The 12,523-nt window shown below is 50.2% G+C and overlaps 1 protein-coding gene across 1 annotated transcript in view; it reads left to right on the top strand.

The window, feature by feature from the left end:
• Positions 1-1,418: 1,418 nt before the first annotated feature.
• The window catches only part of KCNH2 (potassium voltage-gated channel subfamily H member 2), a 1,592,201-nt gene continuing 1,581,096 nt past the window's right edge, over positions 1,419-12,523 (top strand). The window contains exon 1 of the mRNA XM_085628486.1: positions 1,419-2,539. Coding sequence (XP_085484612.1) covers positions 2,464-2,539 — 76 coding nt within the window. The 5' untranslated portion in view covers positions 1,419-2,463. The remainder of the gene's footprint in view (positions 2,540-12,523) is intronic.

Here is a 12,523-nt window from a genome sequence, read left to right on the forward strand (position 1 = left end):
GAGAGGACAGTGATACACTCGTATTGCTCGATAGAAACTACAAAAGACAGTCCTGTAGTCTGGCAGGCGGGAGGGACAGCGAGACATTCTAACAGCAAGGACCCGAGGCAGTCTTTCAACGTGACAGCGAAAGGCGTCAGAGAAGACAGACACCCGGCCAGTCGGTTCTCCTTCTTGCAACGACCACCAGCGCTGCCCTGTCCTCGAACAAGCCGCCAGGCCGACTGCTCCCCTGGCATCTCGGTCTCTGTACCTGCAGTGGTCAGCACGTGCAGTGGCACTGAACCCCAAGGCTTCTGTTGGGGCTCCCAGCACCCCAGTTATGAATCTTCTTTTCTACACATTAGCGGTCATGTAGGATGCATGTTCCGAGGCCACGCTGGACCATGGCGCCCTTGGTTCAAATAAGTAAGGGTCGGCATGTCGGGAACTGTGAGGCAAACATCCAACAGGTGGCAAAATGACCTCAGGGGCAGCCTGCTATCACCTTTTGTGGTGCCTGGGTTTAGAGCGGCCCTGGCGGTGCTTTGTGGCACCACAGGCATGTATTGCCCTCCAGCCCGCCCCGAAACATACACTTCGATTGTGAGCGGGGTAACCTATTTGTTACTGCGATCTGTACATAAACTCTAGGTCACGCGTTCGCATTGGCACCGCCAGTGGCGAAACAAAGACGCCAGGGGCCCCAGTACAGTGAACAGATTCCATCCCATGTATAGTACGGACATACATTTATAACTTATGTGCACAGGGCCCTTCAGACCCCTGGGCCATGGTGCCTCTGCATTCGTTGCACTATGGATAGCTACACCCTTGAGCGCAGTTTGTCACACTACCAATACCGATAATGAGCTCGGTAATAGGCTAGCGGTGCCTACTGTAGGCTTCCCTACGAAATCTCAAGTCGGAAGCACCGAACGCTACATACAAATATGCTATGTAACCTCCCCGAATGCCCCACCGCTCCATTCCGACCAACCTCATGTGCGTTCACTACTATCACCACCCTCCGCCGCCCCCCGCCTTCACCTCGCTACGGACGGGGACAACGGGGGAGTGATGGCTGTGGGCTACCTCGGGGCGGTTTCCACGGTACCTCGCATCGCCCACCTTCCTCGTCCACACCACTCCTTTGATGGCCGCGGGGCTCCCCTTTCCAGCTGGAGTCTGTTTCCGTGGAAACCTCCACTGGTCCTTGAATGTTCAGACACCGCGCACAGTGGTGGTGGGGGCGAGGAGGGAGGGGGCGCCTGCGATGACCGTCTCCCGGAGGCGCCAGCACCTCTTTGACTCAACGAGGGCTGGATGCTGGGGGGAGAACCGATAGGAGGTCCGCGTGGGCGGAGCATGCTAGAGTTAACCCTTCGCAGGCCTCGTCAGTGTTCAGCCTCCTTGTCCTCTCACCTGGCCCGGCGCAGGTGAGCCTCCAGGCACATTGAAGCATCCTCTGCATCTGCCTGTGGAGGGAGGGCTCCGGCACCACCAGCCACAGCCGCAGTGCCTGCAGCCTCTGATCTATGGTCGCCCCTGAACGGGTTAAGGGATGATCGCAGGCGCCGGGGTGCCTTCTCGGCGGTTCCGTATACACAATCAGGGGAATTACTCCCGGGAACAAGGCGCTCACTGAGCAGAGCGCACCAGGGCCGGGGTGTGAGGGACGGCCAGGGCGCATGCGCCGGGATCCCGCAGGTGTGGAGCCGACAAGCGGCAGGTGCTGCCCACCCCTGTCAAGAGAGCCTGCCACCGGCACGACGCGGGCTCCGAGCCCCACCGGCCCACACGCCGGCTCCTTCTGGAAGCCTCTGCTGCACCACCGACGAGGTGACTGGAACATCTAGATGTCCTTAGTCAGAGACAGGCACAACAACATAAGAATGGCTGAGCGTGACAGCAACCAGAAGCAAGGGGACCGATCACGGGCTCACAGCAGTTTATGGGAGTTCCAGGTGTTGGGCTATGTTGTTGGTACCAGCAACAACTAGAGAAGGCTGAAGGTGGGTCCCTCAAACAGAAGCCACATCTCTTCCTCCCCTGGTCCATCTAGGCACCTTCAGTGGAATTGCCCAGGGAAAACTTACATGATGCCCGGATAGAACATTCACCGCGTGTGTGGCCATCTCTTAAATGTGGGCGGTTGTGCTAGCCCGCGGTATTACTCAGCCCTTCTTCTGTGATTCCCATTCACCTCTTTTCTACAAGGGGACCCAAACTTCAGTGGATGTGATGTGTGTCACTGCCTAGAGATATTTGGAAGAAGGCTTGCCTGGTCGGGTACGTCAAGCTAGTACCCATCTGTGCCCCACCTGGAAGACACGCCGAGGGGTGCTCTGCTGCCCGGCCTGGAATTTACTTCTCTGGTGGAAGGGTAGCGCTCAGGACGAGCCGAGGACCATGCGTGTGCGCAGCCTGGCGGGGTTCCCGTGAGCATCGCCCGGGCCTCTGAATAGCGCAGATGGCATAAGAATGCCCGTGCGTCGTGGTCACGTAGCCCCCCAGAATACCTTCTTGGACACCATCATCCGGAAATTTGAAGGGCAAAGTAAGTGCTTTACACCCCTGCTTGTTTGCCACCAATGCCGTATCTCATTATGGTAAGATAGCACAGTGGCCTAAGTCACTGCGGTGAAGATGTGTTCCAGTGTAAGCATTGCCGTGCATAGGCCTTGAAAATCTGCGCTATATCCTGGTTTACTCAGTTGACCGATATTCTCTGCTCCCGGATGACACGCGTTACTTTCCTTGTTTATCAACACTGCAAGCGCTTGGAAATGGTTATGCATCACCATTAAGAGCTATATTTAAGTTAAAAGCGCCATTATATTTAATGTGAAAGGATCAAAGTATTGCACTTTTCAAGTTCATACACTTTCAAGTCTATTTGCGAAGTTGCTGTTTGTTTAAACGTTTATATTTACAGCGCCGTGAAATAAGACAGCGACAGTCGGCGCTGGAATATATAAATGATGTAATCACGGCCCTTGTCCCTATCCGGGCCGAGGTTTTCTCGTCGCCATGGCAACTCCCAAACAGAGAATGCATTTTAATCAACGGTTAGTCATTCAATATTTGTTGGCCGGGGGAGAGGGAAGGGGTAATTATAGCACAAGCATTACACCTGGGTGGGCGCCATTTACAAAAGTAAAGCACGCTACACCTTCCTTGACATAGCTCATTCCAGGGAGTGACGCCGCCAGAGAAGCGGGCACTCACAGAAGCCCGGACGCCCACGTTATCTGACGCGACCCCTGGGTCACGGGTGAAGGGGGCTGCGGCATACCGGAGGCGGTGCACGCAGCCCCCAGGCAGGGAGTCAGGGACGGATGAGAAGTTAATGGAATATGCAAATGATGTGGTTATGAACATAGCAAGGGCAGTCATACAAACAATGGCCACTTTCATAGCACAAAACCAAACAGAACTGTGTCCAGTCACCTGAGTAATGGCTGATGTTTCCCGCCTCGACCCCTGGAGGCTAGGGGTTCACGACATCACCACAGCCCGTTTTGGAAAGGGGTACAATGGCGAAGGGGGGCGACTGCCTCACTCACAGAAGGGGGTTAACCCGGGATTAATCTCCAGTGCTGTTTGTTGTTTATTTGATAGAGATGTGGGTCGTTTCCATAGAAACGTAGATCCCGACGACTGGTGCGTGGCCACTCTGCCCACTGCCACGGGATCTCCCTGATGTACAACACACACGTGGTTTACAGCTTTACTCCCCCTGGCTGTTCCAGCTTCGGGCAGAGGTGGTATGAATAAATACATAGAAACATTCACTTTTGTGGCAGAGAACGAAGCTCCGTTATCATCCAATCTAATCTATCTTTGCCATTCCAGATATGTTTCCCATATGAGGTCCGCAACTTTATCACTGCGTAGTATGTTTTTACTTTCAGTCAGGAAAGCAACAACCAGGAGAGATCGCCGGCCTGCCGTGGGTTTAGGGAGATGCCAGAGTCCAGGCTCCCCTCTCTGCCCATGTACATTTACACGCCACCGTCTCCTTCATTGGCATGGGAATTATTCCCCCCCTCACTCAGATGCTGTCAGTTAGAAAGTGGGGCTATCCTACTCGCCCATGGCTCAGCGATCCTGCCACAACTGATTGAGACGTAAAATACAGCCAACGTTGGGGTTCTGCTTCCCCCTTAGGGCCCGGGCGGGCCCCGGTGCCACTGCACCGGCTGCACCATTGATATCTACGCCCCTGTGCGTGACATTTAATTTAACATGTGGAAAATTGCCAATGTGATCTAGCTGCAAGCAATGAGGTACTCCATCGAGGAGACCTCAAGCAAGAAGATAAACACACCCGCTTCACCCACTCACACACCAAGTACAGCAGGCAGGGTGAACACAGGGAGGCTGCTCAGAGTTACTGGAAAGTGACGCAAGGCAGGTGCCGCTACCTTTGAAAAAGCGACGAGTTGCACTGCTTCCTGCTTGTCACCCTCGGTGGGAGGTATCTGCATAGACAGGAGCAGGCTGTGGGCGTCCAGCTCGGAAATCATGTGTTCTGGAAGCTCAGGTCTAACCCCTGGCCTCTGGGGCAGAAAGTTAAGCGTCACGCAGTGATAGTCTCCAATGTAACTGGAGGTCCCCAGACTCGCATCTACACAGGAGCATTCTTTCCCAGGAAGCTAAGCCTGCTGGCGTGCACAAGTTATGTTATGTTATGTTAAGGTATTTGTAAAGCACATGGCTGCCCCAGAAATGGGACTTCCCAGCGCTAATTTCTGAGAAAAGATCCGTGGAGAAACAGAAGGTTAGACAGAGAATAGCCAGGTCTTCAAGGGCTTCTGAAGGCCCAGTGATCCTGGATGCTCCTAATGACAGAGGAAGAGCGTTCCGGAGGGCGGGAGCTTTGGTGCAAAAGAGCGCCCTCCTGTTCTCGCTCTTCTAACCCGAGGGACGTAGGCTAGATGAAGCTTAGCCAAGCCAGGGCTCGAGAGGGGACAAGTGGGCAGAGCGGATTGGATAGGATCGGAGGCCTCTGACAGGTGAGAATTTTATGAGTAATGCATAGGGCCTTGAAAAGGATTCTCTTATCCACCGGGAGCCAGTGCAGCCTGTGGATGAAGCTATTAACTGGACAGAACTTAGGGAGGGTGAATAGAAGCCGTGTCACAACATTTTGGGTTAACTGAAGTCTTTTGTGGTGCACGTGACCATTTTGTGAGGCAACCATTTTGGTCCTGGAGCCACTAAGCCCAACGGACACCAAACTAGTATTGGTGGAGGCCTCCATGATGTCAGCATGCTGACCTCAATACATCAAACATTCGGGAACAAGAATCCTGTTGCAATTCGCTTCCCACCTTTGAGAAGGGATCAAACTACATATGGACCTCTCTCAGAGCAGGGCCTCAATTATGAAGACTTTTATACCCTGAGAGCCACTGCAGTGGGCCCTGTCATCAGCAGGCCAGGTAAAGCGGGGTGCGCACTTTGTTCATGGGAAGCTTCCCTGAGGCACTTCAACCTTGACTAGGTTATTGGGTGATGGTAGACCTGCTTCTGGCAGGATGTTGACCAATGAGACTCTTGACCCTCTCTGGTGTTTCCAAACATGCAGTTGTGGATAGCAAAAACACAGTTTGTGTGGGCTTACCTGGAGTGAGCTCAGGTGGAATCAGAAGTGGCAGGTGGCGGCCAGCAGAACTCCTTAGGCCTCGCCGTGGTCTCCTGGGATGGTGATCTCGACACAGGCCTTCGGCACCAGGCACTACTAGCTCTTCATCCCTCAGGTGGTGGGAGACGGCCCTGATAGACGCCAGATGCTTGCACACCCCAGGTCTGTTCTAGAGACTGCCTTGGATGCCCGAGGCCTGAGCGGGACACGGTGCTACACGTGTCCAGAACAGGAAGCAACTGGAAGGAGTGATGAAAGGAAAGATACTGGAGTGGGGGGAGGGCTTATCAGTACCCTGTCTGAAGTTGGATCCTTCTATCCCGCTCATAAGAGGCGCCCTCATACACCAGCCGCCCACACGCCACAGAACAGGTGCAGTACAGTCAGCAGCCATAGAGCTACATGCACATCTGGAGCGTGTGCAGAGCACGCAGCATCCCTGTCAGCTTACGTCACTAAGACAGAACTGGTGCCGCCTGGTGAAGAGCAGTGCACACCCATGCATGCCTAAAACACACAGAACAATCGAGGGGTTGGCAGTTCCTTCACAGATACAGAACATGTACATCCGGAGCAGAGCATGCATCTCACGCCTACCGACCCGGTGTAGCACGGAAGCGCAGCTAATACCCTCACACAAAGACCGTAGGTGTAGCGTGGAGAGCAGCAATGCAAGCTTCCCTCATGCACAAAGTAGGTAACACATTTGCGGTAGCAATCTTAAGCTTCCTTTGAATAATAGATGCACCAGGCGAACCCTGAGCAGCAGCGCCACGAGGTTTCCTCATATATGTATATTACAGGCGCGCAACACCCATTAGACTCAAAGGGCTTCAGCCCCCCCCCCCCCCTCGTGTTTGGCGCCCGGGATAAGACAGCTTCCCGGGCGCACACACAGCCGCACCCGAGCTCTTCACAGGTCTTTAAAATACCATTTGCATGTTAATGAGGCCTCGCTGTTGTTTCACGCCTTCTAAGAGCCCCTGCAGCTCCACTCTGCCTATTGCTTAAAGATTCAGACCCCCCCGTATTTTTTTCTGAGCCCCCCCCCCCCCCCCCCGAAATTTGGCTCTAGTTGCGCCTCTGGTATATTACATACAGTGTGGGGAGCGTTGATCCCCGCTTACTTCACATAACACTCACAGCCAGCCTTTCCTGCAATGCAAGCAAACCTCTTCGATGTATGACTGCAGCTTTCGAACGTTACCAATCCAAGCTTCTCTCTCATACAACACAGGCCAATGGGGCAGCAGCAGTGGAATCTACACATTGTCACTGCAGAGCAAGCGCCTCCTACACACAGTGGCCACAATGCAGGCAGTAGCTCCACAAACTCCTTTCTTAGTGAAGTATTTCTGCATTGGTAGCAGGATTACAGTCATACTTCAGTTGCAACTGGTACAGAACAAGCAGCAGAAATGCAAGGTTCCTTTACAGTCAAGAAGAACTAGTGTGCAGAGTCTTACTCACAGCCATAGGAGGGAAAGTCAGTCTTCCTTCTCCTCCCCCTTTCCCTTCCCCTTCCCCTTCTCCCTTCTCCCTCCCCTTCCCCTTCTCCTTCTCCTGCTCCTTCTTCCTCGATTCCTTTACACCACTCTGGTATATTATAGGAAAACCTAGGCATTAGCAGTGCATGCATCTCTCTGTTTCTCTAGGGTACATTGTTGGAGGGAGGATTCATTACGGGTCAAGGAAGCTAGGGGCGGTACTTAGGGCCCCGGGAGCCACCACAGAACTGACAGGAGAGTGAGTCAGGGACAAAAGGGGCACCTTAATTTGAACCGGGGTGCCTAGAAATGCTTGCTCTAAAATTGAAGAAAATAGACATATGAGACATGGAATTGGAGGCAGAATACAATGGCAGTTTAATGAGAAGATGCAACTTCAAAGCAACACAGGACCCACTGGTCAATTTAATACGGCCTACAAATTAGGCTGGCAGGGCAAGGACAAGGGTCTCATAATTCAGGTGTGGCCAGAACGGGCCAGGGGCCTCCTATGATACAAAATCTACCCTCTCTCAACATCATGGTAGCATCTTCCAATACTGCCTTCAAGCAGTTCTATTGACATTGGAAAGCAAGAGGCTAATGGTTGAATGGTTGGTGAATGTCACCTGAACCCCGATATGGTAACACTGGACCGTATAACATGGTATTCGTTTTGTTTTCTGTATATTTGATGTTCATTTTGAGGTAGCTAGCTTGTAAAAGCTGCAATCTTTAAGGCGCAGCTAACAACAGCATTGGTCACGTTTAAAATATTTACATTTTGATTACCTTTCTTGATTAAATCGTTGCTAAAACTATGGCTAGTGGTACGGGTCAGTGGATTGATGTAAATATGTGGCTAGAGCATTTACTACATGATTAAGTATCAAAAACCTCAAGGGGTAGCTATGCGCTTTATAAAACTACAATAATAAATATTATGACTGTCTGACATTTGCAACATAATTTGTATATTTCACAAAAAATGTCAAATGACACCACTAGAAAAGATGTCACATAATTTTATTTTCAGTGGTTGCCCCCCCATTAGGGCGGAGGAGCATCACCCCCCTGCTGCCAGTGCAGCAAAAGTGAAAAATAGGATGGTAATAAAATGAATGACCATTTTATTTTTCACTGCTCCCAGTCCGGGCAGTGTTTGGAGCAGGGCATTGCTGCTGACTGGCAGCAGGGTAATGGTGCTCACTCAACCAGTTTACACTGCACATGTCACTTTGGCCGGTTTCCCTGTGATGGCCAGCCTGACATGCGCAGTGTAAACCTCTGTACCTAGCTGTCTAAGACAGCAGGGTGGAGAGCAGGGCCAGGCCCCCAGTGCCTGCTGAAACATTGACACAGCCCGCTCCAGCCAATCCTGGCGCAGCTCTCATGCTGCTCATCTGCAGCAGGAAAGCAGCATCAGGATTTGGATAGAGGAGCTGGCTGAGGCTCCACGAGGATCACGCGGACTACAATGAAGGCGAGGAAGCGTGGGTAAGGTAAGTTCGTTTTTCATTTATTTTTACTTTTTTGTTGGACCAGCGTAAGGTTTGTATTTCAAAGGATAGTTGAAGTCATGTGATAGTAGTGGAAAACAGCACCTAAATCTGGTGACAGTAAAAATACATTGTCATTCCTTGAAGTGATTATGACTCACTGCAGTAGAATAACTTGTATGCGTTTTGTATAATGTTGGCAGGCTTATAGTAGTATATTATTCTTACCAGCAGTATTTGCTCCGACCATTAGTTATAATGGAATTGAGTTCTGCTACTTTCTATAATATCAGAGAGTCATATTCAGGCTAAACACCAACCACTGAAAATTCGACAGGCACTGTTAGAAACACACATTGCCTAAAGACTTAATTCGGAAGCTCTCATTCACGGCCCATTATAAAATGTTTTAACGAGCCACAATTGAGAGCTTTGGAATGTGAGCCTAAAGGCATTGAGACTTATTACAGTGCCTGCCACTGGGTTTTGCACTTGGCTCGATGACCATCCACGGTTGAGGGTCACTGCCCACCACTATTTATTTTGTTTGCTGCCTGATATAGATAACTTTGTTACACACATTGGTTTTACATGTCACCATAGCCCAGTAGCCCTGACTATTATAAAGCTCTACAGAGTTTTTTGGTGCTGTCATTATGATGATGTATCCATTTTTCACAGGGATTCATATATATACTGTTGGTCTCCAGTAGGTAGTTATAGTTAGGACCTAGTTTCCATAGGAAAAGCATTCTTTGAGTTGCTTATAACTTTGGTGCCCTTTGATGAATCTTTACCAAATTTTCCAAAAAGTGTTTTGCTGTGTCTTATTGTCCATGGGAAGTTTCAGGGTGATGCGTCAAGCAGGGGCAGAGAAAAATGAGGGGGGGGGGGAAATAAAAGTGTGTCTCTCGAGTTAATTCTCATAGGGATTTTGAACACTATTACAGTCCAAACTGCTGAATGGAATTACACCAAGTTTGGAAGAAAGCTAGCTCTTGCTCCAGAAAGAGCCCTGTTAGAAATGGGGGTCTCAAGTTGGCAGTGGTTTGCACCCTGTCCAAGTAGGGACTCTTGTGCTAGTAAGAGTATCACACTGCTAAAATAACCCCTGCTCACTCCCTTGGTAGCTTGGTACGAGCAGTCAGGATAACCTCAGAAGCAACATGTAAAGCATTTGTACAAAACACACACAGTAACACAGTGAAAACACTACAAATGGACATCACACCAGTTAAGAAAAACTCAATCTTTACCTGAATGAAACAAGACCAAAACAACAAAAATCCAACACACACTATTAAAGATATTACTTTTAAAAGGTTCAAAATGGTTCAGTCCATAGGAAAATATGGCTGGTTACTTCTATCACAAAGTACCTGGGATGCATCAAAATCAAAGACGGAAACAGACACAGGAGAGGTGAGGCGCTGGAAAAGCGAAGTGATGCATCGGTTCCTTAATCTCAGGGAGGGTGATCTGTCCTTACTGCCAGGGGAGGTCATGCATTGGTTCCTTACTGCACGGTATGGGAGGTGATGTGTCAGTTCCTTACTGGGAGGGGAGGTTATGCATCGATATCCGTACACGCAGCCTCGGTTCCTTACTGCTGGACAATGCCGTTGAAGATATTGGCATCCAGGGATGATGCATAGAAAATCCAGATGCGCTGGGTCGATGCGGTGGTGGCAAAACTAGCACTGCATCAATTTTCCAGCAACAGGGAAAGCGATGTGTCGATTTCTCCAGCCACACAGCAAGGCCTGCATCGGAGTTGGTGCGGGCACCACAGACATCAGTGACATGGTGCTAGGGCCTCAGGCTGTGGCGATCTTACAGTCACATTGCAGGTACTGCGTCAATTCTTCGGAGCCTTTGGAGAACCTTGGAAAGCAGGATATAGAAACCAAAGTCCAATCCTTTCACTGCTCAAGACAGAAGCAGTAGCCCAGCACAACAAAGCAGCAAGCAGAGTGGCAGTTACCCTACTTCAGCATCCAGCTCTTCTTCGTGACAGAATGTATTAGTCCAGAAGTGGTCAGAAGTTATGGTGCCACAGCTCCAGTAATTATACTGAAGAAGGCAAACTTCAAAACAAAGTCACTGTTGTGCACAAGACCCTGCCTTATCCTGACCTGGTTCCAGGCACACTACAGGGGGCAGAGACAGCTTTGTGTGAAGACAGGCACAGTCCTATTCAATTGTCAGTGACAACTCCTCCCACCACTCCTCCCACCACTCTAGCTCAGGAAGACCCATCAGCCTAGTAATAGGCTATCAGGATATTCCGGACACACCTCAGCTCCCTTTGTGTGACTGTCTAGAGCGAATGCACAAACAATCTAACTGTCACTCTCCCTCAGACATGGATTCCAGAGGTAGGCAGAGGTACAGAAGGGTAAGGCAAGAAAATATCCACTTTCTAAAAGTGGCATTTTTAAACATGCAATTTAAAAACCAACTTCACTAAAAGATGTATTTTTAAATTGTGAGTTAAAGGACCCCAAACTCCACATCTCTATCTCTTCCAAATTGGAAGTTAGACTTGTAAAATTGACAAGGCAGCTCCAATAATAACCTATGGGAGAGCTAGGCCTTGCAATAGTGAAAAATGAAATTAGCAGTATTTTACTATCAGGATATGTAAAACACACCAGTACATGTCCTACCTTTCAAATGCACTGCACCGTGCCCATAGGGCTAACTTGGGTCTACATTAGGGGTGCCTTACATGTTATAAGAGGGAAGGTTTAGGCCTGGCAAGTGGGTGCACTTGCCAGGTCGACATGGCAGCATAAAACTGCCCACACAGACACTGCAGTGGCAGGTCTGAGACATGGTTGCAGGGCTACTTATGTGGGTGGCATAATCAGTGCTGCAGGCCCACTAGTAGAACCTGATTTACAGTGCCTGGGCACACCCGATGGACTATACTAGGGGCTTACTAGTAAATCAAATAAGCTAATCATGGAGAAACCAATTTCCAATATAATATACACAGACAGCATATGCACTTTAGCACTGATTCACAGTAGAAAAGTGCCCAGAGTCCTAAAGCCAACAAAAACAGGGCAGAAAAATTAGAAGGAACAAAGCAAAAAGATTGGGGATAACCCTGCAAAAAGGGCAAGGTCCAAAAGGATCTTTGGTGTAAATGCATTCAGTAGCTATTAAAGAAAAAACAAATTTGTATATCTAGAGACGTGAACCATCCGTGAATCCTTAAGATCTCATGCAGAGATCTGACTGACTGCCAACACTTCAACCAGAAAGTGTTTGCAGCCATTTTGGGGCTGGTCTCAGCCGAGTTCCAATGTGGCAGGGTAGGAACACCCTGACCATCTATCCCTTGTGCTGGGGTCCTCCAGGCCCAGGGACCCCACCAGGGCAAAAAAGCATTTCTTACAAATGTTGCTGTTATTTCACGATCGATTTGTGAATTTACTGAAAAACTGAACACTTGTTTCTAGTTGAGCCCCTGGGTGGGCCAAGTCCTCGGGGCTTATTATTATAAATAATATGCGGAGTAGAATGCGTGCAACCCCCTTCCCCAGGACCAATATTGGCCTGGGGACCTCTACCTTCCCGGGCCTTGTTGATATATTGGAGGTGGAGCCACACAGCCCCCCCTCCTTTGCCCTGTAGGGCGCGCAGACCACCACCACCCCAGGACCAGATTTGCAAAATAAATGGTTGGGGTTAACATGCCGCCCCCTCACAGGCCATATTCTACCCCGGATACCACCATCTCCCTGGGGTAGACCCTCCACATTGAAAGGAGGGGGCAGCGTGCCCCCCTCCTGGAGCAATCAATGACCCTGGGGACTGCCACCCCGAGGGCTGGCACCCTAACTCCTGAGGTGCCCAGCCTCAAGAGATCCCAGTGTGCTTTCGCTTGGTGGCAG

This window comes from Triturus cristatus, chromosome 10, assembly GCF_964204655.1.
Source record: "Triturus cristatus chromosome 10, aTriCri1.1, whole genome shotgun sequence".
NCBI classification, from domain to species: Eukaryota; Metazoa; Chordata; class Amphibia; order Caudata; family Salamandridae; genus Triturus; species Triturus cristatus.